The 25,554-nt window shown below is 35.5% G+C and overlaps 3 protein-coding genes and 1 non-coding gene across 5 annotated transcripts; 3 read left to right on the top strand and 1 right to left on the bottom strand.

Moving 5' to 3' along the window:
* The first annotated feature begins 1,364 nt into the window (after nucleotides 1-1,364).
* LOC107680490 (probable ATP-dependent RNA helicase DDX49) lies at nucleotides 1,365-2,936 on the top strand. The gene is made up of 7 exons (XM_016476375.1): nucleotides 1,365-1,462; nucleotides 1,549-1,625; nucleotides 1,708-1,805; nucleotides 2,020-2,094; nucleotides 2,234-2,322; nucleotides 2,410-2,481; nucleotides 2,710-2,936. The coding sequence occupies exons 1-7, from the start codon at nucleotides 1,406-1,408 to the stop codon at nucleotides 2,827-2,829; spliced, it is 588 nt and encodes a 195-aa protein (XP_016331861.1). The 5' UTR covers nucleotides 1,365-1,405; the 3' UTR covers nucleotides 2,830-2,936.
* Nucleotides 2,937-3,285: 349 nt separating this feature from the next.
* Nucleotides 3,286-6,643, top strand: lsm4 (LSM4 homolog, U6 small nuclear RNA and mRNA degradation associated). 2 transcript variants are annotated; one of them, XM_016476369.1, is made up of 6 exons: nucleotides 3,286-3,448; nucleotides 4,258-4,299; nucleotides 4,510-4,608; nucleotides 4,751-4,952; nucleotides 6,014-6,094; nucleotides 6,359-6,640. In XM_016476369.1, the coding sequence occupies exons 1-6, from the start codon at nucleotides 3,446-3,448 to the stop codon at nucleotides 6,361-6,363; spliced, it is 432 nt and encodes a 143-aa protein (XP_016331855.1). In that variant the 5' UTR covers nucleotides 3,286-3,445; the 3' UTR covers nucleotides 6,364-6,640. The 2 variants fall into 2 exon arrangements, with proteins under 2 accessions (XP_016331855.1, XP_016331854.1); XM_016476368.1 differs by having other exon boundaries at nucleotides 6,014-6,643.
* A 1,183-nt stretch (nucleotides 6,644-7,826) lies between these two features.
* trnag-ccc (transfer RNA glycine (anticodon CCC)) lies at nucleotides 7,827-7,897 on the top strand. Its single transcript has one exon. It is a non-coding gene; the product is annotated as a tRNA-Gly (tRNA).
* Nucleotides 7,898-10,386: 2,489 nt separating this feature from the next.
* Nucleotides 10,387-25,226, bottom strand: rab3ab (RAB3A, member RAS oncogene family, b). The gene is made up of 5 exons (XM_016476431.1): nucleotides 25,150-25,226; nucleotides 19,620-19,847; nucleotides 14,260-14,378; nucleotides 12,013-12,137; nucleotides 10,387-10,839 (listed from the first exon to the last, which is right to left on the bottom strand). Exons 2-5 carry the CDS (start codon nucleotides 19,845-19,847, stop codon nucleotides 10,649-10,651), a joined length of 663 nt encoding a protein of 220 aa, XP_016331917.1. The 5' UTR covers nucleotides 25,150-25,226; the 3' UTR covers nucleotides 10,387-10,648.
* Nucleotides 25,227-25,554: the final 328 nt, after the last annotated feature.

The following is a 25,554-nucleotide window of genomic DNA, read 5'->3' on the forward strand; positions in this document are numbered from 1 at the left end:
TTTTTTTACCTGTATTTTAAATTACGCATTGTGTTTTCGGGTTACAGGGTTACAAAGGATGATGGATAATGTCCTGAAAGATTTTCCATTTTTCTTACAGTGTACTAACTGATCAACAATCGCAGGTACAAGCTACTAACAAAGTGTATCATAAATGAACAATTATTCAATTATCAAATTATTCAATTATTATTATTATTAAATTGAACAATTGCAAATAGCAGCTAACTCAATTCTCGTGATGTGTGTACTGCTAGGCATCTGTGGTTTCCTCTTTTTGTGTAATTTGGATGGACAATGTGTGCCTTTTTATTGTCTGAGTCCTTATCAAAAGTTGTTAAAAGTTGCCAAATAAATGTTTAAAATTGCTAAATTTGTTGCTAGGTGCTTTTGGAAGAAAAAGTTGCTAGGGTAGTCTGAAAAGTTGCTAAATTTAGCAACAAAATTGCTAAGTTGGCAACACTGTTAATGATACCTCAAATTAGGCAGCTTGTTCACTAAATGACGTAACGGACAAATCCCATAGAGTTACGTTAACCCTCATACTGCATTCAAAATCTGTATACGATTTTTGCATTCCAGGTCCATTTGGACCAGAAGAATCATTTTTCAGTTTATTAGCAGCTTCTCATTAATGAGTGAATGTGAAATTTTTTTTACCATGTTTTGAATATTAACATGTTATCACCATGTTCAATATTGATGAGATTATTTGAATATATCATTGTATTAAATTTATAAGAACCTATAATCTGGGAATTACCAGTATTAACCCCATTGGAATGAATGGAATTTAATACAATTCCTTGTCTTTATAACTCAGGGTTGCTCAAAAACAGTCCAAAATGATGAAACCTACATATTTATTTCTAACAAAAACAATTACTCCGAAAAGTAAAAAACAAAACAAAAAAACATTTATTTTACTTGCTTAAATGTTCAGTTTCAGATGAAAAAAGTGATTCATTTTTCATAACGTGACGGTTTGTCAGTAGGTGTAAGAAATGTAACAAAATGCATTCCCAAAATCGTGTGAGATATGGGGAAAAGGCTAAATATGTTTTACAAGAGTTTTTTTTTTTTTTTTTTTTACACTAATCTAACTTCATAGATAATTTAACATTATTTTGGAGACCTAATGGTACTCCATCCATGTACCTTTTTTAATGGTTAATATCTCTTAGAAAATAATTGTAAAAAAAACAAAAAAAAAGGGTTGTGTATTTTGAGAGTCTGAAAACACTTGCTAAAATGTGTTCCCTTACAAAAAAACGATGCTGTTTTTAGAAATATTAATGTATCTCACAACAACATTTTCATATGAATATGTAAAAATATATTACAGATCTTGTTAACGTAATTGTGTAACGTTTACGAATGTTCCAGGAACTGTCAGATACTAACAATGATGCTGCGCCAATTCAGTTTCCCAACCATCTCCCTGCACTCAATGATGAAGCAGGTAAGTGACATGCTACATAGTTCAAATTGATTCTCACTCAGCGCCTAATGTCTATACTAATGGTTTTTATGTTCTTCCATCTTCAGAGACAGCGTTTTGCCAACCTTGCAAAGTTCAAGTCTAACGTCTTTAAAATTCTCATAGCCACAGATGTTGCTGCAAGGTACAGAGAAAACACTTCTCTTCGCCATCTCTTTGCCATTGTCTAATTCTCTCCACTTTCATGTATCTGTTCTTATCTAAAGGGGTTTGGATATTCCTACGGTGCAAGTTGTTATCAATCACAACTCACCGGGTTTGCCAAAAATCTACATCCACCGAGTGGGACGAACCGCTCGAGCTGGTGAGTTTAGAGCTCTGTTAACAGTGAGGTATGAAGAGTTAGCTGTAAGAAATAAGAGAGGTTTCATTAGTATTCGTATCACTGTTAAAATAGTATTTTTTGATCAATTATGCAGTCCTGTTTTCACTTCATAAATGTCACTAGTAGGCTGGAACACTATATTGTCAAATCCACATTCAGAACTATTTTATGATGTCCTTTTTGTTTTGTCAAGGCCGAAATGGTGTAGCAATCACACTAGTCACACAGTATGACATCCATCTCATCAATGCCATTGAGGAACAGATCCGTAAGTTCAAACCTAAATCCTAAAAAGGGCACGTTCAAATCTAATTATATTCTGTATTGTGATAAAAGCACCGTAAATGCTTGTACGAAATTTCTTGCTGTAAGTGTACTTTCGCTTGAATACTGTTTTGTGTGTTTAGAGGCGAAACTAAAAGAGTTTGCTGTTGAAGAGAAAGAGGTGTTGAAGATCCTCACGCAAGTCAATGTAACAAGACGACAGTGTGAAATTGTGAGAGAAGACTTTTTCAGTGTACAAATATGTATATATTATATATAACACGCTGGCAAAATCTTACATTTGTTAATTCTGTTACAGAGACTGGAATCCACTGATTTTGATGAGAAAAAGAAGATAAACAAAAGGAAGCAAATGATTCTGGAGGGAAAAGTGAGTCGTTTTATTGTAAATGCATGATTTAAACATATTACACTGTCCGAAAAGGTTATAGACTATCAGGAAAAAAATCAGGATTTTATGATGTGGTGCTATGTGGTGTATACTGTATATTATAATAATAAAACGTATTATTTTTAATGGTTGTTGTTATTTTTATTTAATTTATTATTATTACTATTTTATTTGATTTACTTGGTTTTTTGACCGCACACCTTCCAGGATCCAGATTTGGAAGAAAAAAGGAGAAACGAACAAGAAAAGATCAGAAGAAGAAAGAAGAAACAGAACAAAAAAGAGCCGAAAAAACACGAAGCAAAAACGACAGCAGTGTACTCTTGAAGTGTTGATATTGTACATTCAGATGTGTGTATATAACGTAAATGTGCTATAATTCAATGTATAAAACAATATCTGTGATCAGTATTCCAAAATAAACCGCATTTTATGAGCGACGTTGAGTGTGTTCCTATATGAATAATATATATATATATAAACTGTAGAGAGAGATAGATAGATAGATGATAGACCCTAGTCAACATTTGAAGTGTATCAAAAAAGTTCATCAAAGCTGTCCTAAGACATGAACGCATTTTGGTTTTAGGTTTTAGGACAACTTTGATGAAAGGTTTTGATCCACTTCAAATGTTGACTAGTGTATATATAGATATATCCAGTGTTGGGGGTAACACATTACAAGTAACGCGAGTTACGTAATCAGATGACTTTTTTCAAGTAACTAGTAAAGTAACGTCACGATGCAGAAACGGCAGAAAATGTTTAACGGTGGGACTTTTATTTTGATAACTTCCGCTTTCAACTGGAAGTACAACAGGAAACGTTTTGTAGACTCCCTTGTGTTGCGAAGTAGATTCAGAAGAAACCTTCGTGATTTAAGAATTTAGTCGATTAAATCTTTATTAGGGGTTTAAAAAGATTGATCAGTCGCTCAGCTGACATGGTAAGCGACGTCTGTAAACTCGCAGGCTAGTTAAACTGAAGCTCAGTTGCTGTGTTGAGTAGAGAAGTTGTAGCTCAGGTTACCGGTGGCTACCTCCCATTAAAAAGATAGGTAACGTTAGCACAAATCGATACCGAAAAATGCTACCTATCAGATTGTGCTACCAGCATCTTATTCATGTGGGTTGAGGCTTTTTTAAATGTCCATACCTACTCCTACCCTAAACCTAAACTTACCCTTAAAACAATGCAAATACATTTTTGGTAGCACAATCTGATAGGTAGCATGTTTCGTCGGTACACTGCATTGCTAATATACTTAAAGGGATAGTTCACCCAAAAATGAAAATTCTGTCATCATGTACTCACCCTCATGTCGTTCCAAACCTGTATGAGTTGCTTTCTTATGTCGAACATAAAAGAAGATATTTTGAAGATTGCTGGTAATCAAAGTTGGTGGTTGCCATTGACTTCCATAGTAGGAAAAAAAAAATACTATGGAAGTCAATGGCAACCACTAACTGTTTGATTACCAGCAATCTTCAAAATATCTTTTTTTACTCGCATCACTAAGCAATATTTGAGAATGGAATGACAACAATTATACTATTCATATATGATTCATTCTAGTCTAATTGCTGTTCTTGTGTTTCTTGAGTGCAATCTTTGTAAGTGTTTTTAAACTCTTTATTCAGTAGTCCCGAGTACACTTCATTCAGAGCACTAAAGAGAGTTTTCATGCGCTTTTATGTCAAATACTGTAAGCATCACCACCTTTACTGGTTCATTTGATTTCTTCTGCTCTCCTAGCTCCCGTTATCTTTACTGAAGACAGCACAGAACCACCCGATGGTGAGTATGAGGCAGCTCCCGTCGCCTGCGCACAGTTAAAGGAATAGTTTGCAGAACAGATCTGGAGAAATGTAGCATTATCACTGGCTCAGCAGTGGATCATCTGCAGTGAATGGGTGCCGTCAGAATGAGAGTCCAAACAGCTGATAAAAAATATCACAATAATCCACACGTAGAATAACAAAGAAGTTAGTATGCTTTTGTTTTCAGCTGGTGGAGTTAAAGAATGGTGAGACGTACAACGGCCATCTGGTCAGCTGTGACAACTGGATGAACATCAACTTGAGAGAAGTCATTTGCACTTCACGGGTAAATAGAACCTCTTTCCTCGAGATGAAGTGTTCTTCGGAATATTTGAAAAATTTTGATCGCATAAACATGATTGAGCCGTTATGGGTCAGTGTGTCTGTGCTGGAATGTAATGGTTGTTTCTGCTTGCTCTGATTTGCAGGATGGAGATAAATTTTGGAGGATGCCGGAATGCTACATCAGAGGAAGCACCATTAAATACTTACGAATCCCTGATGAGATCATAGATATGGTGAAAGAGGAAGTACTGTCAAAGGGACGTGGCCGGGGGGGCATGCAGCAGAACAAACCACAGGGAAAGGGCAGAGGAGGCGGACCTGGAAGAGGTGGTGGAGCCGGCAGAGGTTAGACACATTTCAGAGCCCTTGTTAAAGGAATAGTGTGACAAGTTTCATTTATGGGTGAACTTAAAGGGAAAGTTCACCCAAAAATGAAAATTCTTCACCCTCAAGTTGTTCTAAACCTGTATGAGTGTCTTTTTTTTTTTTGTTGAGCACAAAAGAAGATACTTTGAAGGTTGTTTGTAACCAAACAGTTGACGGTAGCCATTGGCTTGCGTAGTATGGAAGAAAATACTATGGAAGTCAATGGCTACCGTCAAGTATCAATCCCACTTTTGGAGCATAGACTCCAGAATGACATTCCCAACTTGGAAGTTGTAAATCTTGAATGCTTTGGAGCACAGACAAGTATGATCTCGTTTGAAAGCTGACAATAGTCTTCCAAAGAAAAGAAGAAAGTTACAGAAATGTTATATTTAATATAAAATGTCTTTTAAAATATGTTGGACTCTAAAACTGCTAGAAAATCAAAGCTATAAAACTAAACAAACTGTGTTCCAAATTTGAGGTTGATATCTCAAAAAAAAAAAAAAAAAGCTTTTAGTAATATTTTGTTTGGGCACAGTACCAATCTTTTCCACTAGATGTCTGTCAAGGTCAATCGGTGATCCATATAAGGACGTGAACAATATTTTTTCATATTTTCACACAATTTATGAAGTAGACATACTATTTAGAAGAAGTATGAGCAGTATTGTATTTAAATTCAACCTCTAACAAACAAATAAACTTAAAACATTTGCATGTAACAGTTTATGTTGGAGACATGTTGCTTTGTAAATCTTACTTTCAACATTTTCAGTAAAAAAAAAATAGAATGGATGTTGCCTTTTGAACACTTTGCATGAAAAATAATCATGGTTTACCAATTTTTCACATGATCGCACATTTATCTTGATTTCATAATAAAAGTCTGAACAGTGCTTAAAGTTTTGCTGCATGCTCTTGTAAAAAATTAATAAATAATTTTTGCTATATAATTAATTTAACGTATGAAATGTTGCAGTCACAGTTTTTGAAATGCATACACACAGTTGACAGACTTCTTTTATTTTTCTTTTGAGGTGTTTTTGGTGGCCGTGGGAGAGGCATGATGGGAACTGGCCATGGACAACAACAAGACAAAAAGCCTGGAAAACCACAAGGTGTCAAAAACCAACACTAGATATAAAACACATCATCTCATGTGTTAGTTTGTTTTACTCCTTTTAGACACGAGAGCACCTTTTCAGGTCTCTTGACATTCACACATTAACATCATAAGGTTGAGTATTTTCTTTTAAAGACTTATTTATGTGCTCAACAACTTTTTGCACTGAGTTTGTTGTAAAAGCCCTTAATGGAAAAACATATGAATTTTTACAGTCTGTCTCATACTTTTTCTCATACTGTCTCATCTACTTTCTCAGTTTGATCATCAACTAGAAAGAGTGAGCTTAATTTGAAACGGGCGTCCTGAATTTCTGTAAGGATTTTAATTTGGACAAGTGGATGTCAAGATGCTCTTCCATTTTCTCCAAATAGTTTTTATTTTCTGTTGCCTCACATTTTGGTGCATGTTTTCATATTGCTGTTTTAAGTTTTTTTGTTTAGTTTTTGTGCTTTAAAATACAACCATGGTGTAACTTGACTTGTGTATAGTGCACTTGTGAATAAATCTTTTTTGTTAAATATCGCAATTGCTGTGAATTTCTGTGTGAGCGCTCTTTTACATCTAAAGAAATGGAAACAAGTTGCATGTATTAAACATTCAGTAAAGTCTTAGGTAACTACAGTCTTTACAGATCTCCAAAACTACACTCTTGAAAGTAAATTTAGACTGTCTTTGGGAAGTCAACATAAAAATGGCTTGCCGAGAGTCATCTCTGCATTACAAGGGATAGTTCATTCATTCAAAACTGAAAATTGTCATCCCTTAGTCACCTTCAAGTTGTTCCAAAATTGTATGCAATTGTAAAAAAATAGGTTCTAAGAGACGTCAATGGTTTTATAAAACTTTTTTCTCTGCAATTTTATATATATTTTAACTGTGGCTCGAACCCAATACAACATAACTTCAGAAATATGATTACCCTCAGCATTTTTCCTTAACATAACTTCAGAAATATGATTACCCTCAGCATTTTTCCTTCCAGCCAATCAGTGGCGTTTTATTGCATGGACCTTACGTAGCTGACTGTTACCATGACAACAGCTGATTCAGCCTTATGCTGCGTTCAAGTCCTCCTGGGACGTTCGTACTTAAGAGTTGACAAGTCGTAATTACGACGTCAGGTGCGTTCAATTCAGTTTAGTCGGCACAAGATGGCGGTGTACCTTTTAATAAATTACAAGAAAATACAACAGGGTCTGTTAACGCTGCTTATAGAAAATGAAGAGCAAAGAATTCGCATCAGGTGTGTTTTGCGTTTTTAATATTTTTAAAAAGTAATTTATGAAGCCACTTTAATCTGTATCGCATAGAAACAGCGATACACAAAAAGTTTTATTTACAAAAAACGTATTTTTTGTAAATAAAAAGCCCGACAATGTCACTGCTTAATACCTATAAGTATTGTGATTTATGTTTTACTTTGGCAATCTCTGTCTCCCTCTGTAAGACATGCAGTTCTATAGTAAAAAAAATCGAAAAACACTGATAAATGATAGCATTTTTTTTTTTTTACTATTTTTAGGTCAACGCCAATAGTTTGAGTCTTTAGTTCCCTTTTGTGGTTGTTTTGTCAATGAAACAGCATCGAGTTATTCATTTTCCATGAAAAGCCAATAGACCTCAGTCAGGATAGCGCCACATTTTAGCGCCTTTTTTTACTGGAATGAAAACGAGGATGTGACGTATAGAACTACAGACCGTTCAATGCAGCATAACGTTAACTTGCGCCGCTGGTGTAGTGGTATCATGCAAGATTCCCATTCTTGCGACCCGGGTTCGATTCCCGGGCGGCGCACTACTTTACCCTGGCAACAAATTTGTGTGTATATTCTGTTGTTTTTCTGTTTTTTGTTTTTATCTTGTCTTTATTTATGATTTTGATAATTGTACTGCCTGCATTTTTTAATGTTTGTATTGTTTAATAATAATAATAAAAAAAAAAAAAAAAAAAAAAAAAAAAAAAAAAACGTTAACTTGTTTGCCGATTGCTCAGCTGACGAAACGTCTTTAAAAGAACTGTCACTAAACAAAAACTCCATAAAATAGTTTTAAAAGTTGCAAGTTAATATTAAGTGATCTAGAACCGTTCCTCACAGCCTCGTTTCCATCCGCGTTAAATTCAATATGGCGTCTAAAACAAACTCAGAAAAACAGGCAAAAAATGCAACACCGTCTCAAGTAAACAGCACAAACTTTTATTTTGTATAAGTTCAGTCATTTTCACAACATAGACAGTTGATTTGGTAAATTTCACCACTGGACACTTTAACACCAAACCCCTTATTGTAAGTACAGTACATTTACTACTGCATATTAGTGTTATTTCCTTGTACATTACACTCGATTATCAGCAGAAGAAAAAAAAAATCACAATGGAAAGCATGAATAAACATAATTCTAGATAAAAATGTAGGAAAAGGAGAACAAACTCTTAGTCACGATAAACTGATCTGAACGTCGAGCGGATGGATACCTTACATGGTGAGCTGTGATGTTAATAAAGGTCAAACCTCATTATCTTCTCATTTCTGATATGCATGGGGCTCACTAAGGTCCTCTAGCTACTGTATATCATCTGCTTATTAGGCCAAAATGGGACCCACCTACAAACAACTCGTCCCAGGCCTCATGGATGTAGCAATGGTTCTGCTGACATCTATATTATTATTATTTTATTTTTTTTCTCAGTTTGAAATAACTAACAGCATTTGCCTTTTTTTTTTGCCAGCTTCTGAATTTCAGCAAACCTGCTCCACAGTAGACGTCACAGTCAGTCTATCTGCCTGCTTTGGTTTACAACAGTACTTTGCGACTAGGATTTAAACCACTTACTCAAACAATCACATTTCCATTCCCTCCTACGAAAATGTTCTGTTAACAGAATGATAAATAATCTGCAATACATGAAAAGGTATTTTCTTCAATATTGCTCTGTAATAAAGTGACATTAATTCACAAGCAGGCATACACAACAGCAGGTAAAGAACATCCTTTAAATCCTCTTTATATATATTTTTTTTAAAGCCCATAATCGATACAACACAGTCCACACATAAAACCAAAGTCTCAAATGTATTTACAGTAAGTTTTCACTAAAGGAAAACAGAATAGCAAAGGAAAGATGCAGGAATAATCAGGGAGGATCTTGCACATGTAAACATGAATACTTATCATGGGCATTTTTTTTGCAAACTGATTTTTGCATTATAGTTGCAGGCCTGGTAGCCACATAAAATCTTTCACAGGACACGCCAGTCCAAAAAGTCATCATGGGAAATGCCAGTCAAAATCTCAGTAACTTTTGCTAATTTTTGAGAGCGTATAAGAGTATTGTTGATAGTAAGTATGTCGAGCTTATGGCTCTGCTGCTATAATGAAATAAGCAACACCATGGCCGCAAATCAAACTCAGATTTTGACTAGAAATACACTTGACTAGACCTAACGAAGCATTGAGAAAGGAATCCTACCACTATTTGCCTAAATGGCTTTATTTCCTTCCATGCAAATTTACATTAAGGAATGTTTGTGTATGATATCTGGCTTTCAGTCCCGGGACTGAAATTACATGAGGCAAGGCAGTGAACAAGACACAATGTCACCGATACAAATAAGCAAGAAAGGTTTGTGACGAGCACTGCAAAGAATTACCATGAAAACAGCATTGACTTCTCTAACTTTCTTTATATTTGTCAGAATTTCAAAAAAATAACAAAAACATTTTAGATATATATTTCTAACTGTATTATTTAAATACTGAACTGTATTTATTATGTACACTTTTTGGAATAAATATACAGAAATCTCTGTCCATTTCGCTTTTTTATATTTGTTCATAAATAATTTAAGGATATGGAAGAGTAAAAGAAGAAAATGTTAAAATATGAAGTAAAATGAAGGCATCGAAAACTTATTACAGATAACCGATTCTGTGTGCTATGCCAAACTAAGGCCTAATTACACACTCCTAAAATTTGTATTTAGTCTTTAAAACATAATGTGGGCTTAATCAGAATTTCAGGCCCAATCAAACCCTTAAAGGGATAGTTCACCTAAAAATTAGAATTCTGTCATTATTTATGCTCCCTCAAGTTGTTCCAAACCCGTATGAGTTTCTTTTGTCTGCTGAACACAAAAGATATTTTAAAGAATGTTCGTCACCAAACAGTTGTTTTTTTCCATACTATGGGAGTAAAACGGGACCAGCAACTGTTTGGTTAAACACATTTTTTCAAATGTCCTTTGTGTTCAATACTTATACAGGTTTGGAACAACATGAGGGTGAGCAAATAATGACAGAATTTTCATTTTTAGGTGAACTACCCCTTTAAAGTGTGCTTAAACGGAATGGATTGCATGTTGAATAATATCATTAAAGTTTGAGATGTCAAAATGATTATTTGGAGAAGAAGGGGAGGGGCTAGAGGGTGTGGCCAGAGAAGACAGTATGGGAACTGAGGGTTTTATGTTTCTTGTTCTTTTTAAATACCTAAACGGGTGGTTGTTGTGTGTTGGTGCAAGGCAGTGCAGATAGAGCCATGGGATTTTCAGCAGGCGCAGTCCTGGTGCGGAGCGGTGGGCTGCTCCGTGAGCTGTGGCCCCTGTTTGGCTCCCGTCACTGCAGGATCGGCGGCATCCAGGCTCTCTGACATCTTCTCGCAAATTATGTCTACCAGTCGCTCGAAGGTTTGCTTAACATTAATGTTGTCCTTGGCACTGGCCTCAAAAAACTCAAAACCTGAGGATAAAAGAAGAAACCAAGTCAAGACCAAGGCCTTGTTCTAAAACCCAATGAGCTGCCTACAATAGCAGCATGTTCATACATTTTATCATTTCAAAATTTAAAAAAAGTCCATACTTTTCCAGACTCAAACTTCTTTGAAAAATTTTCAGACCATATTTCAAATCTTTTATCCACCTTTTAACATGTATGTCACTTTGTGACTATGCATGCGATTATGCCATTTACAATTAATCAATTAGCAGACGCTTTTATCCAAAGCAACTTTAAAATGAGGACGATAGAAGCAATCAAACCAACAAAAGAGCAACAAAATATATGCGTGTTGTGACAAGTCCCGGTTAGTCTTACGCAGTACACGTAGCAAGGTGTTTTTTTTTTTATTAGAAGAATAAAAAGTAGATAGAAAATAAACAGGATAAATAGAAGTTATTATTTTTTATAATAATATAGAATAAAATAAGAATAGAGAACATACATTCTCTATGAATAAATATTCATTTTCTCCTGCACATCGCAGATTCAATCTCACATGTTCACCATATGCATTGATTTTCTCGAAGCTATATCACGATGAGAATAAACCTAAAACGCTTTAGAACCTAAATATATTTACCTCTGACATAGTGGTTTGATACTGTAATCGTGGTTTGTTGTTGCATGATCACCAAACAGCAAAGTACAGTCTGATTTAAATGGTTGTGCTTTAGCGAAGAGACTTGCTTATGATAAAGACAGTTTTGTGTTATGATAATATGCATTTTGAATTCATTCAGTCATGTTAAACTATCACTAAACATTTGGCTGCATTGACTGCATGCTCAACATACAAAACACTCTGCTTATAATTTATTTTTATGAATTTATGTTTAGAATTTCTCAATTTCATAGTTTAGAAAAAAGAATAGGGCCAATAGTCCAGAAACACAAATAGTTTTCCATACTTATCCAGACCTATAGATATGACTAAAGTCAAATTCCAAACTTTTCCATACGGTGTAAGTTCCAGGACTTTTCAGATGATGAAAAACATGACATATATTTTGGAAAATATGGTATCTATCAGCAAATGGATATTTCCTTAAATATGAGGCTCATATCTGAAAGTATATTTGAAACTATTGCTGTGAATATCCAAATATATTGTGCCAACCGGCAAACACGACTTACCGAGATGCTCGGAGAGCTGTCGTCCCCTCTCAGAGGCCACCACCCTCTCATCGTCCATGTCACACTTGTTGCCCACTAGCAGCACCTGGGCGTTATCCCATGAGTACGTCTTAATCTGTGTGGACCTGCCAGAGACAGTCAGATTTGTTTAAATGTTTGCTTGTTAAACTTTCCTCTAGGGCTGAACTTTATTATCACAATGTTTTTCTTCCATATCATGCGATATCTATATTCATCACAATATTAATTTACCATTAATGGGAAAGAAAATGCTTTCCACATGTTTGTTAGAACTTAATAACTTAACTTAATACAACTTGATTGTTCATAATTTTCAACAATCTCAAATCTCTCTTTATTGTCAAAGATACTTGAAAAGGCAGTATTCTCACAACTATGTTTCTTCTTAGAGAAAAATGGTATCTGTGAGGATTTCCAGTCAGGATTTAGACCGTATCCTAGTACTGAGACTGCTCTCATTAGAGTTACAAATGACCTGCTCTTATCATCCAGTCATGGTTGTATCTCTTTATTAGTGTTGCTGGATCGTAGCGTTGCATTTGACACTATCGACCACAACATTCTTTTGAATAGACTAGAAAATTTGCATTAACAGAATTGCTTTGGCATGGTTCAAATCATACTTATCTGAACATCATCAATTCGTAGCAGTGAAAGAAGAGGTATCATATCGATGACAAGTGCAGTATGGGGTACCACAATGCTCAGTACTAAGAACGTTCCTTTTCATGCTTTACATGTTACCCTTGGGAGATATCATCAGGAAACATGGTGTTAGCCTTCACTGTTATGCTAAAGATACTCAGCCCTACATTTCTTCACTGCATGACGAAACATACCAATTCACAAAACTAACATGCATACCCTTACGAAAAAGAAGTTTATTCAAGTGTGCTATTAGTATACTTCTTTTAAACTAAAAATAGGAAAGATTATCATTCTGAATCCAATTCATAGTCTTTTTTTTCAGCTTTTTGTTCAAAATGTTGTTTATTTCCTTATTTTTGAAACTTATCCACATTTAAGTGTTTAAAAAAAGAGTGCATGAAGCTGGAATAAAATGTTTTTTGTTTACAAGCAGATACCCTGTTCTTTTGATGTTTTGTATGTTCAGATATTCATGTAACAAAATATATACAAATTAATACCTAAATAGGGACATAGTAGTATACTTAAAGTATGATGTAAAGTTCACTTAAAGAAAACTTATGAGTATACTTGCAGTATAAAACTACTAAACTAGTAGTTTACTGAGACTATACTTCAAAGTGTACTAAAAATACTACTACAAGTATTTAATTAGTAAACTATCAGTATACCTATAAGTTCACTTTTAGTATAGTTGCAGTACAAGCTAAAAATTTTGATGTAAACTAGGTGTGTACTCAAAGTTTACTACTGTTATACTTAAAGTATACTTAAAAGTATACTTTTATATACTAGAAATTGGGCCAATTTAGTCCCAAGGAGTATTGAAATAGTACACTAAAATAAACTTGAAGTATACTACTTTTTGGTAAGGGTAATGCAGTTGATATACCGATGGAATTTTGGTTACTTGGCACTCTTGCCTTTGGCTTGCTTAGTTGGGGACACTTTTCTGGCAATAATCACAGAGTAGTACCTTTTAATTTAGAAGCCCCATTTCTTTTCTTATTTTTCTCAATTCTGTTCCATTTAATTTTTTTCTTGTGTTTTGATTTAATATGAATTTATCATCAAAAATCCCTGTCTCATGAAATGAATTAATACATTGCTAACAATTTAAAATGTAATCAAATGAACAATTTATAACAAAACATTGCTTTTGTTATAAACGAAAAATGTTTATAAAACGAAAAATGAAAACATGGATGGAAAAAAATGTATAGCTTGTTTGATAATAACCCCTTAAAAATAATACTATTATTATTAATTTTACAATAGTAATACATTTCTGTGATAATTTTTTCACCTAACTTTTATTTTGGCAGTTTGTTGTAAAGAACTTTGAGATCTAGTGTGTGTTTGACGATAGTTTTTCTCGAATAAAACGGTGTAAAGCTGCTGAAGTGAGTCTTAGAGCAGCTCTGGAGATGAAGTTCATGTGTTTATTTCTCACATATTGAAACAGCAGACGCCGAAAACACAGCAAGTGTCATGTGTTTTAAGTTTGTGTAGTAGACGAAACTACGCCACTCATCCACACACTCAGAACATGCTGTTTTGCATGTTTAGTTAACTCACCAGTCCTGCACTGCGGCAAAAGACTCCTCGTTGGTGATGTCGTACATGAGGATGAAGCCCATGGCTCCACGGTAGTAGGCGGTGGTGATGGTTCTGTAGCGTTCCTGTCCCGCTGTGTCCTGTGAAGGAACAAACCAGTAATGCACAAGATCAAACAGGAACAAATGCAAGACCAATGTTTTACAAAATACAGTATACGTCTGTTTAATATATTTTAGAATGCAACTTATTCCTGTGATGCAAAGCTGAATTTTCAGCATCATTACTCCAGTCTTCAGTGTCACATGATCCTTCAGAAATCATTCTAATATGCTGATTTGCTACTCATTTATCATCATTTATTACTGGTTTTCAATTATTTGAAATATTTCTTATTATCTATGTTGAAAAAGAAAATTTATTTTTATTTTTTTTTACTTTTACACTATCAATTTAATGCAGCTTTGCTGAATAAAAGTATTAATGTCTTCTTTTTTCACTTCAAACATTTGAATGGTACTGTATCAATTTCCACAATGATATTAAACAGCACAACTGTTTTCAACATTGATAATAATAAGAAATGTTTCTTGAGCAGCAAATCAGCATATTAGAATGATTTCTGAAGGATCATGTGATACTGAAGACTGCAGTACTCCAGTAGAAGACTGAAAATTCAGCTTTGCATTACAGGAATAAATTACATTGTAAAATGTATTAAATAGATGGTGCTTTAAAGTTGTTTTTACTGATTTTTGATCAAATAAATGCAGCCTTGGCGAGCATCAGCGATTTAGACATAAAAACCTAAAAAAACACACAAAAAAAATCAATTACAAACTGAGGGAAAAACTGAAATAATTTTCTGTGGTAAACAACAGCATATTGTCGACTTTACAAGTTGTACTAAACCCTTGAATATTCTTTCATTGACCATCTGCACTTTTTTCACATAACCAGGAAAACAGGATTTATACGTGGTTTCGGTTTTTACATGTAGATCCTCCTATCAAGAAACTTGAGAGCAAGTATAACAATAAGCATCCACTATTAAGGAACTGATCTCTGCATCACTGCACCAGAGAAATGAGCCTGTTAATTATATGAACACACTCCATTCAGTCATTACAGGCCCGGCTTACGCAGGAGGCCAAACAAGCATGTCTAGGGACTGACAACAAACTACAGCTTTTTAAAAGAGGAAGAAATTCAATAATCTTTATTTCACAAATCCTGCAAGAACATAGAAAGAAACCGTTTTTAGTTTGCACTATGAGCACTTTGCACATTTTTGGCCTCTAAATAAAATATTTTTGTAAGAAATCTTATACCATTACGTGTGCAAGCTCCTCATCTTGCTGAACTTTGCTCTTTTTGCTGTTTTTCACTACTTGGTTATATTTAAGTCATATGAGCAACTCCAGCTGATTCAACCACAAAATCACATCAGACTTTCTGAGAGAAATATTAGTATGACAGAACTATGAGTTTGTCTATAGAGAAGAATTGATACATCACACATCCGCTAAGTACTACTGTAATAAATTAACAGACTAAATCCTCACAAACGTAACCTATAATTCCTATAGAGACTTCACAAGGGCAAAATGGTGTCTCCTGAGCAGCACTGATGGTTCTATTAATATACCAAGATCTGTAATCAAACCCTGTTTGGCTCCTGACTCTGATACCACAGTAATACATAAGCATCTTTTCACAAGTATGCTGCAATCCAGCGTAGAGTTTCTGTTTTCTGTTACACTGTCTCTGAACCGTACGGAGCATTATGTGAAACAATCACCGTTATGCTCAAATTTAATTTTGCTTCCATACCAAGCAAAAAATCAAATAGTATGGGATGCACTATGCAGACTACAAAAGAGCACACTGCATGGTATACTGCGCTTGACTAGACTTTCCATTTCTAGTGTAACAAATGAACTGTAAGCAATAGTAACTGCAATTCCTAACATCTCTTGGGACATCACTTGATCAGACATTTTTGCACAAAATTGGATCAACCTTATAAAGTGTACTCTATCATATTTGAAACACAAGGCCTCTAAATCATCAACATGATCAAAACTTTGATGAACAACCTACTATTACATGCCTTCTGTCATCTGACTGATACTTTTTTAGCAAGTAAAAGGCCTTTTAGTGTCTATAAATGGCCAACTTCAGGTTGAGATACGTGTCTTTTGAAATCTTTAATGATTTTTATTGAGTAAATAGAATATCTTTTATATTGTTAGTAATATTTCAAGATGAACACTTAGCAGACTGAACCAACTTGGGCTTACTTTATTAGAAAAATCACTCAAAATGTGAGTATCAAATATGATCATAAAGCTTTTGATAAATGATCAATTATCATTTTATTGCATTGTATTATATGTTTTGAAACTAGAGTGTTTTATCATTAAAACTAAGCATTTAAATATTAATCTTACTAAGACATATTATTAGGAAACACAACTAAGATTTATATGCATTTTATGTAAGTTATACTATATATAAAGATCTTATTGAGTTTACATTACAAGCTATCAGTATTTCATCTTACTTTTTGTCATATAAATATCAGAAACTTTCATAAAAACTCTCATAAAAACTGAAGTGTTTTTCCTCCTCGAGTATGAGCTCCATATTCTCCTATATCATACTGTATAAGCCATAAAGGCCCGATGTATCAAATATGATAGTGAACAAAAAACACATTTGTAATTTTAGATTTTTTAAATGTATTTTGTCTAAAGGCTCAACCAGTTTCAATAAAAAAATATATATTTGTTTCTTATTTTAAATGTCAGGCTTTACAGGGTTAAAATGCAAAATAACCTCTTACATTTCCAAGATGACAACTGGACGCCACTCAATGAATCACTCTTGAGGTCATGTGACAATGTAGCATTGCACTGTCCGACACATTTAATACTATTTTTAAAAATATAGTAGGGAATATATAGTACATTTTCTGCAGTACTCAGTAAATGCCAAGCAAGTATTCAGTTCTGAATATAGCCAAATGTTAATGTCTTTTGGGCCTACACTGCATGATGCACAACAGTATATTTTTTTATCCATGGTAAAGATGGTGGGAGTGTGTGTGTGGATCTGCTTGGGTCTGTGGGGGGGAGGGTCCTCTTCCACCAGAGGGAAATTTGAGGCACTGCGGGAGGGGTTCTGATACATCACAAACAATTCTAATTGGTTACTCATCTAGCGCATCAGCAAACCTCTCCAACCCTATTGGTTACTGACCATCTCTCTCTTTCTCTCCGTATCTCTGTACACTCAAAAAATATTTAGGCCTGAATTTAAAATGAATGTATTTCAATTGCATATAAAATGTCCAAATATTTGAATTACACACACAGTTATCATAAAATAATAAACAATGTTATGCATATTTGTCAGTCATACATAAATGAAACCAGTAAGATGTCTGCACTCAAAAAACAAAAACAAAGGATATTTTATTACTGACTATTTGATTTTATTTAAAGGGGTCATATGATGCGATTAAAATTTTTCCTTTCTCTTTGGAGTGTTACAAGCTCTTGGTGCATAAAGAAGATCTTTATAAAGATAAAGTTGCAAAGACTAAAGTCTCAAATCCAAAGAGATATTCTTTATAAAAGCGAAGAGTCAACCACGCCTACCTAAAACGGCTTGTTCTAACACGCCCCCACATGTCTACGTCACGACGTGGGAATATTTGCATAACGCTGCCCAAATATTCACGCAAAGAAAGAAGGTGTAACTTTTATTCTCGCTGTAGTATTGTTAGCGGCAATTCGGCGTCAGTTGCTTGAATGCAACAACAAAATACAACGTCAAACTCACTTTAGCCTATATATAAAACATAGAACTTTTATTAACAAAACGAATAAAAACACACCATGCTATAGGGCAGGCTATGCCTAATATAAAATAACAAATAACTTACATAAAGTTTAAATGGGTAGCCTATACAAAACTGGAAATAAGTAAACAATGTATAATATATAACCAAATAAACAAGAAACGAAGAAAGTTTATTAGCAAAACGAACAAGCTTGGAGGCACGGCATACACCTTGATGTCAAATAAAATAAATAAATTACACAAAGTTTAAATAATGTAAAAATCAGCAAACACTGTGGAACCAATTAAATAAGAAACAAATGTTTAAAAAAACTTCCAAAATCACCTTAGATAAACGGCAAATTCAACAGGCTTTTCAAAATCCAAAATACGGCCAAACAGGCGCTTTTGCATTTAGTTTCGAAACTAAATCATCCGCGATCGTCTTGTCTGTCTCACCCCACTCTTCTTGTCAGTCAGCTCGACTCACTTTCCTCACTGGATAAATTAAATCTGATCTGTGATGCTACTGTCATTCGGCACGCTGCATTGAGCAGCCGCGTTTGGGCAAGTGACGTAACCGGTGCTGCGGCTTAACAACGGTATCATCGTCAGCACCGTCAATCGTGGCAAGCCTACGTCACACACTTGAGGTATTCGGCCAATCACAACGCACTGGATAGCTGGCCAATCAGAGCACACCTCACTTTTCAGACCGATGAGCTTTGTAAAAATTGGATTTTTTAATGCATTCATTCAAATAGCTGAGAATCTGCATTAATATGTTCATTGTGAAAACTACAAATTTTGGTTAAAATATGGCTAGATGTAAAACAAGCAATATTCAATTATAAAATGTATGTAATTGAAACTAATTGGATTGATTGATGACAAATATATACACCTGGTTATTGTTTCAAACACATTTAGTGTTTTAGTACTATTACAGAAATGTTACCCGTTTCATTTTTGTTTAATTGACAAATATGCATCACATTAAATTTATTAGTTTGATTATGTTAAACCTTTGGAATGATGGAAATTTTATATGCAATTCAAATAACATAAATCTTAAATTTAGGCTTTTTTTTTTTTTTTGAGTGACCACAACATTTCTCCATTAAACCATAATGGCTTAATTGGTTGATTTGCTCCATTAGTTGATTTAAAATATTTAGGTTTATGGCATTTCTATCAAAATTGTAATTATTTAATGCAATTTTACACATTAAACTCAGCAGATGGTCCCTGTCCATTAAGCCAAAGCTCGGTTTCTGAGATTTCAATGAGATTTATAAGTGTGAAATGAGACAGTCAATATCAATAACCAATATCAGTGACTTTACTTAAACACCAGTATAATCATTCTCAACGAATCACCTACTCTGGACCTTCCAGTAAGAAAATAGCTAGAATGCAATAAGCTGCTATATGATTTTTATCCAGAAAACACCTTTTACTTCTTCTTGTCTTCATTAAACAATGACCACAACAAGCCCTTAAGCTGGCACAGATGTGTTCCATGATCTCACCCAGATCTGCAGTTTTATCCTCTTGTCGTTCCTGTAGATGGTCTTCACCTTGAAGTCGATGCCCACCGTGCTCACAAATGCTGGCGTGAAGGAGTCGTCTGCATAACGAAACAGAAAGCTGGTCTTTCCAACGCTGCTGTTCCCGATGATCAGGATTTTGAACATGTAATCAAAGTTTTGGTCGGAAGACTCCTTTTGTCCATAACGGTTATCTGTAGCTGAAGCCATCTGGAGGATGCAGAAAAAAAAGAGAATGTTTGTACATGTTCGCTTATTAACGTCTTGGGGCATTTAGGCCATACAGCGGCATCAGTTTATAACCATTAATACAGATGTTATGTTCCCAAATGTACCATAAAAAACACTGTCAGAAAATAACAAACACTGAAAGCTGAGAGTAAAATGCATATTAGTTAGTATGTACTGTAGCATTGTAAAGCACCAAAAATCTAGCATAGCGTTAGTTCTGGCAGGTCACGTTAGTCAAGCTCGCATCAGCTGACTCTCAGCTGATCCCCATCAACCTATGGGAATATGACACCTATCTAAGCATTCATATATAAGGTCCCTCAGTATTATCCGCAGTTGTCGCATTGCTCAATAGCTAATTATCCTTCTCCATCCCCAACTCCTCCTCTGTCAGTCAGGATTCAGCCTTCTGATTCTCCTTTGAATCAGACTAATTCTAAAATGTGTACATAACATTACTGAACTTTAACGATATCTGCAATACATTTATGTTAGTTCTGTTCGGTTTACCCTGGGGGGGTTATCGCTGCTCTCCCTGCTCTCATCCATGCTAGGCTGCATGGATGCGCAGGGAGTTCTTGCCCAGAACAGAACCATACCGCCAATCCAAACTGTATGCTAATTGTCAATCATCTTTGACGATAGTGGTCCTGACAGAATTAAGTTTCCTTTTAAGAAATGTTCTTCTGGTCAAATTTCTTTTGATAAAAGCAAATTATCTGCAATATTGGCAATCCTGTCAATCAAAAGGGGTCAAAAAAGTGTCAGACTTCATGACTCAATATAAGACTGTCAAAGTTAATGCGATAACGCTTTAACACAATCTAATTTAATTTTAAAAATAGTGCCATTAAGGCAGGTTTTTTTTTACTATAAATCACCCGTAGTTCATGCCAGGGTTGCCATACTACTATTTGTATGACGCATGCAGCTGCTGCCTGTGAATAGTGAGGCAAGGCAGGTAACTAGGTTTTGGAACACAGCCACTGTGATTTAGTAGGCTACATTTAGGAGCTTGCTGAGGACGGCACGCCAAGCAAAAGCTCTATACTTCAAAATGACTGTTTATTTGGATTGACTTTGGTTGAGTGAATCTTCATCCATTTCACTATCTGTCACTCATCCCTTGAGACCTGTGACCAAACAGCAGCGGTAGAGTCACCAGCTACTGAAAATCAGTCAGGCAAGAAACTCAGAACAAAATGAAACATCTGAGCGGCTGCCAGGCCATGGTATTAATCTGACATTTTCTTTTGGTGCCAGATCAATATTTGGCACGGGACCCTCTGAATACAAAACATTTGTCTTTTTAACACCTCCATCAGAATGTGACAAGTGACTCATTCTACTATCCATCTGAAGTTCACACGAGCTGCTGTAATGAGTGATTGTATAACTTTATGGCTGTAATCGTTTAAAATACATCAAATCACTATTAATATCTTAAATGAGAAAAACAAAAATGAACACTTGCATAAAATGCACTCACCCTCAGGCCATCCAAGATGTAGATGAGTTTGTTTCTTTACCAGAACAGTTGAAGAAATTTAGCATTATGTAACTTGCTGACCAAACAGCTGATAAAAACATCACAATAATCCACACCACTCTAGTTTCAAAACATCAATTAATGTCTTGTGAAGCCAAGACGTTTTTAACTTCAAAAAGTCACTTCCAGACAAAATGTGAGTCCATAATTCATAATAATGTTTCCTCCAGTGAAAAGCCCATCCTCTGTTTCGTCTTACATCAAAATCTACCCACACATTTGTTTAGAGCTGTTTTGGACTGTTTTCACTTGTAAACGGTGCTTGAGCTGTGCATGTTTCTTTCCTGATTCAAATGACTTTTTCACTGGAGGAAGTAATGTTATTGTTGGAGGGCTTGTATTTGAGCCTGAAGTAAAAGATAAAAACATCATAATAATAGATTGGTTTCTTCCAAACATGCAGCTTTTCGCTTCTCAAGATGTTAATTGATGGACTGGAGTGGTGTGGATTACTTGTGGATTATTGTGATGTTTTTGTCAGCTGTTTGGACTCTTATTCTGACAGCACCCATTCACTGCAAAGGATCCATTGGTGAGCAAGTGATGGAAGTGATGATTTCTCCAAATCTGATGAAATGATCTACAATACATCTTGGATGGCTTGGCAAGTACATTCTCAGCAAATTTTCATTTATGGGTTAACTATTCCTCCAAAGGTAACTTTGATTACTCCTTACTCTTTTCTGTAAGACAAGCACCAGGTCGGATATTGAAGGTGAGCAGGGAAGAAAGAGATAAAGAGAGTTAAAGAGATCTGGAGGACAAATGTAACATGAGCTTCCACGCTGTATGCACTGCAATGACTCAACAGAGCATGGAAAACCAGATTGGGATCAAGTGAAAAGCAATAATCAGATCTCACGGATGTCTGACAGACACATTGAGCTATAAAAGAAAGGAAATGCTGAAGAGCTGAAACTGTGCAAGCATTTCACACTGACAAGGGCAGATGTTTTATAGTTCTTATCAGTCTCAGGAAGATTGTACTTCATATGTGGACTAACTGGCCATTCCAAACTTTAAATGAAGCTCATTCTGACAGAGGAAGCAAAATGTCAAATCAGACTGATGTTTGTCTCAAGTAAGTCGATTTATACACATACACTTGCTCAAACATATATGGAGGAACAGCATGCTATTAAACCATTTCTGCAGTATCCATAACGCATAAGCCTGCATATTTTTTGAATGCACAGAAACGCTTGTATGACCTTCTATATATACCAACATGTGCAGTACTCAATGAAACAATGTGTATCTTACTGTATCCCATAACGCAATGCACTCAACTTGACTTTTCATTTTCAGTGTCATTAACCACAGATAATATTAGATTCAATTTTATGCCTTCAACCTTGATTCATTGTTTTATCAGACCGCCAAAGACAAATACTACTGTTCAAACTCTGTACCTTTTTCTTCATGTGTTTGAATTAAGTGTTTTATGCTTACAAAAGCTGCATTTATTTTATCAGAAATACAGCAAAAATGTATATTTATACATTTTAAACTAAATGTATTCCTCTGATGCAAAGCTGAATTTTCAGGATCATAATGCATTCTGTTTTTTTTAAAGTACAGTTTTTTATACAGTACAGTATATTTACATACACAAAGTATTTAGTAAAAAAACAAAACACTACCATTCCATTCACAACATACAGTAGCCTCTCTCTAACTCAAACACAAATACACCAGTATAAAAGAGAAAGAGAGATTCAAAACTGATATTTCACCTTAAACATTCCTGTTCATCACAGCATGACAGACTTCTATCACAAGAGTCTGTATTCACACTTCCATACGGAGTCTGTTCACACTACCATATGCTTGCTATTTTTACATTACATAGCATGCATACTGTGCACAGTACACAACAGAACTGAACAGACTGTTCGATACTGTGTCCCACAATGCAATGTGCTTGACCTTATATTTCCAGAGTGTAACAATTGCCAAGTCAGTTGTGATATTTAACGTCTAAAATCATAATTTTGACGGACCACTTAATCTTATGAAATACGAAAATTCCTTCAATTCTGTAAAACACAAGGAAAAAAGAATGTGGAGGTTGCTCATTTCCATGCAATTACAATAAAACTGAAGTGATCCACAGAATAACGTGTATATAAGTTTGTATAAACATGACGGTGAGTAGAGTACATTTTAATATTTTTACAAAAAGATTCCCCAGCATAACTGGAGGCCACATGTACTGCACAGTATTCAATAAAGCAACCAGAATTCATTCTGAACACAGACATTTGGATTCTAGCAAAAGGTTCATTGGGATTAGAGATTGGCATCAAATTCTGGGTTAAGAGCAACATGATCTTTAGATAGAAAGAACTCCAGAACAGAATGCTCCTGTTCTAACTTGTATTAGAGATTTTGACACATTTAATTATTCCCTTCAACCATGGCCTGGTTCTATGCGTGTTCATCACAATCAAAGCAACTGCACCAGACGCAGGACAAATTCAACAAAAAGGCTTCTCCTCAGGAGACCCTGGAAGCTGATCTGCGATTCAGCACACCACGTCTGGTGTGTCGGAAAGATTCGCAGAGCACCAAAGCATCCTAAAGTCAGCATCTCTCCTGATAACAGAGGGCTCCAGCAGACTAAAATTAGAGGCTAACTTTTAGACCAGCTGCTCTTTCAGCCTAACAAAAACAGACTGCCGGACCGCCTTGGGGAGGGAGACGGAGCACATCTTTATGGCTAAATATCGTTGTAAAATAGCCGGTTTCAGCAGCAATTACACTCTGCTCCAGTGAGCGCCTTTCTCTTCCTTTAGACTCAAATCCTCAATAATGCAAAAGTCCGGGTAATCAAGACCTACAGCACTGGACACTGTGGTTAGAGCTGCGCTGTCCAAGAACCATCAAGCTGATTTGCTTCAAAATACCAGTCAGATAACCCAGATCAAAGAAAACGCCTAGTCTAAAACCAGTCTAAGATGGTTTGCTGGTTTAAGCAGGTCTAGCTGGTCTCACAGCCTGGCCAAGCTGGAAAGTGACCAAAACCACTTTGAAATCAGTCAAAAGATCAGCTTGGAAGACGACCAAGCCTGTTTAGGCTGGTTTAAAACGTTTATAAACGAAGCAACCAATATATACAGTAGCAAACGTGAGAAAATGGTCCGAAGCATCCAGGACACAATGACTAATAACAGCAGTTTTGCTGAATGATGGTGAAAAATATCATAGACTAGAGCAACAAAACGCATGTGCAATATTATGAATGGTTCTGTGAGTGAGACCTAGCCTACACAATGTTATACTAGCACATTATACATAAAATTCAAGCAAAATTATAACCAGTAAAAGACCAGAGCATCCTTACATAATAGGAAACAGCACATGTACATGCCACGCTGCTGCTGCGGAGGGTATTTTCACCTGATTCACCATCTTCTGAGACGATGCTAAAGAACACAACGATTCTTTATTCTCATTTAGATATATAAAAAAAAAACGAAGAGGCAAACAATCTTTCGAATCCGTGCAATGTAACGCCAAGGCTTCAAAGGCTATGTGGCAGATGTGTGTTTCAAGGGGAGTATAAATAGAAGCATAGGATGCGCGATGTCCATGTCAAATGAAGGTTATTCTTCTTATATTCCGCTCATTTTTCGCCTCCTTTCCCAGCGGAAAACACACACATGCGGTAAGGATTGCAAATTATTTAGCGTGAAATATTTCAAACGCGTATTACTGCGGTTGACTTACCGTAAAAGCCGTTTTAAGCGTCACTTACGCCAATACTGCGCCTCTTCCAACACCTGCAGACACTCTGACGTCACTTGAAAGACGTGTGACGCCAAGAGGGGGCGGGGTCAGGGTTTTGATTGACGGCTCGGCGAACTAACGCTAACAATGCAATCCCTCCCACAGGACGTAAAATATTCAAGACGCTTTAAAACCAGCATCATTCATTATTTAGGAGCGCGGCTTCGGTCTCTCCATAATTAATCAATTCAAATGGTCGCAGAAAATGAGCAACTGACACAGGGATTTGTTTACATTAACGGCGCAGGTCAGTGTCCTTTTCGCCACACTGATATGTAACCAATGTTTGACTCTTTTTTTGTTGGTCATGTTTCTTATAACAGGTCACCATGGCATCCACGGTTA

This window comes from Sinocyclocheilus anshuiensis, unplaced genomic scaffold (assembly GCF_001515605.1).
Source record: "Sinocyclocheilus anshuiensis isolate Anshui unplaced genomic scaffold, SAMN03320099.WGS_v1.1 scaffold308, whole genome shotgun sequence".
Taxonomy (NCBI): Eukaryota; Metazoa; Chordata; class Actinopteri; order Cypriniformes; family Cyprinidae; genus Sinocyclocheilus; species Sinocyclocheilus anshuiensis.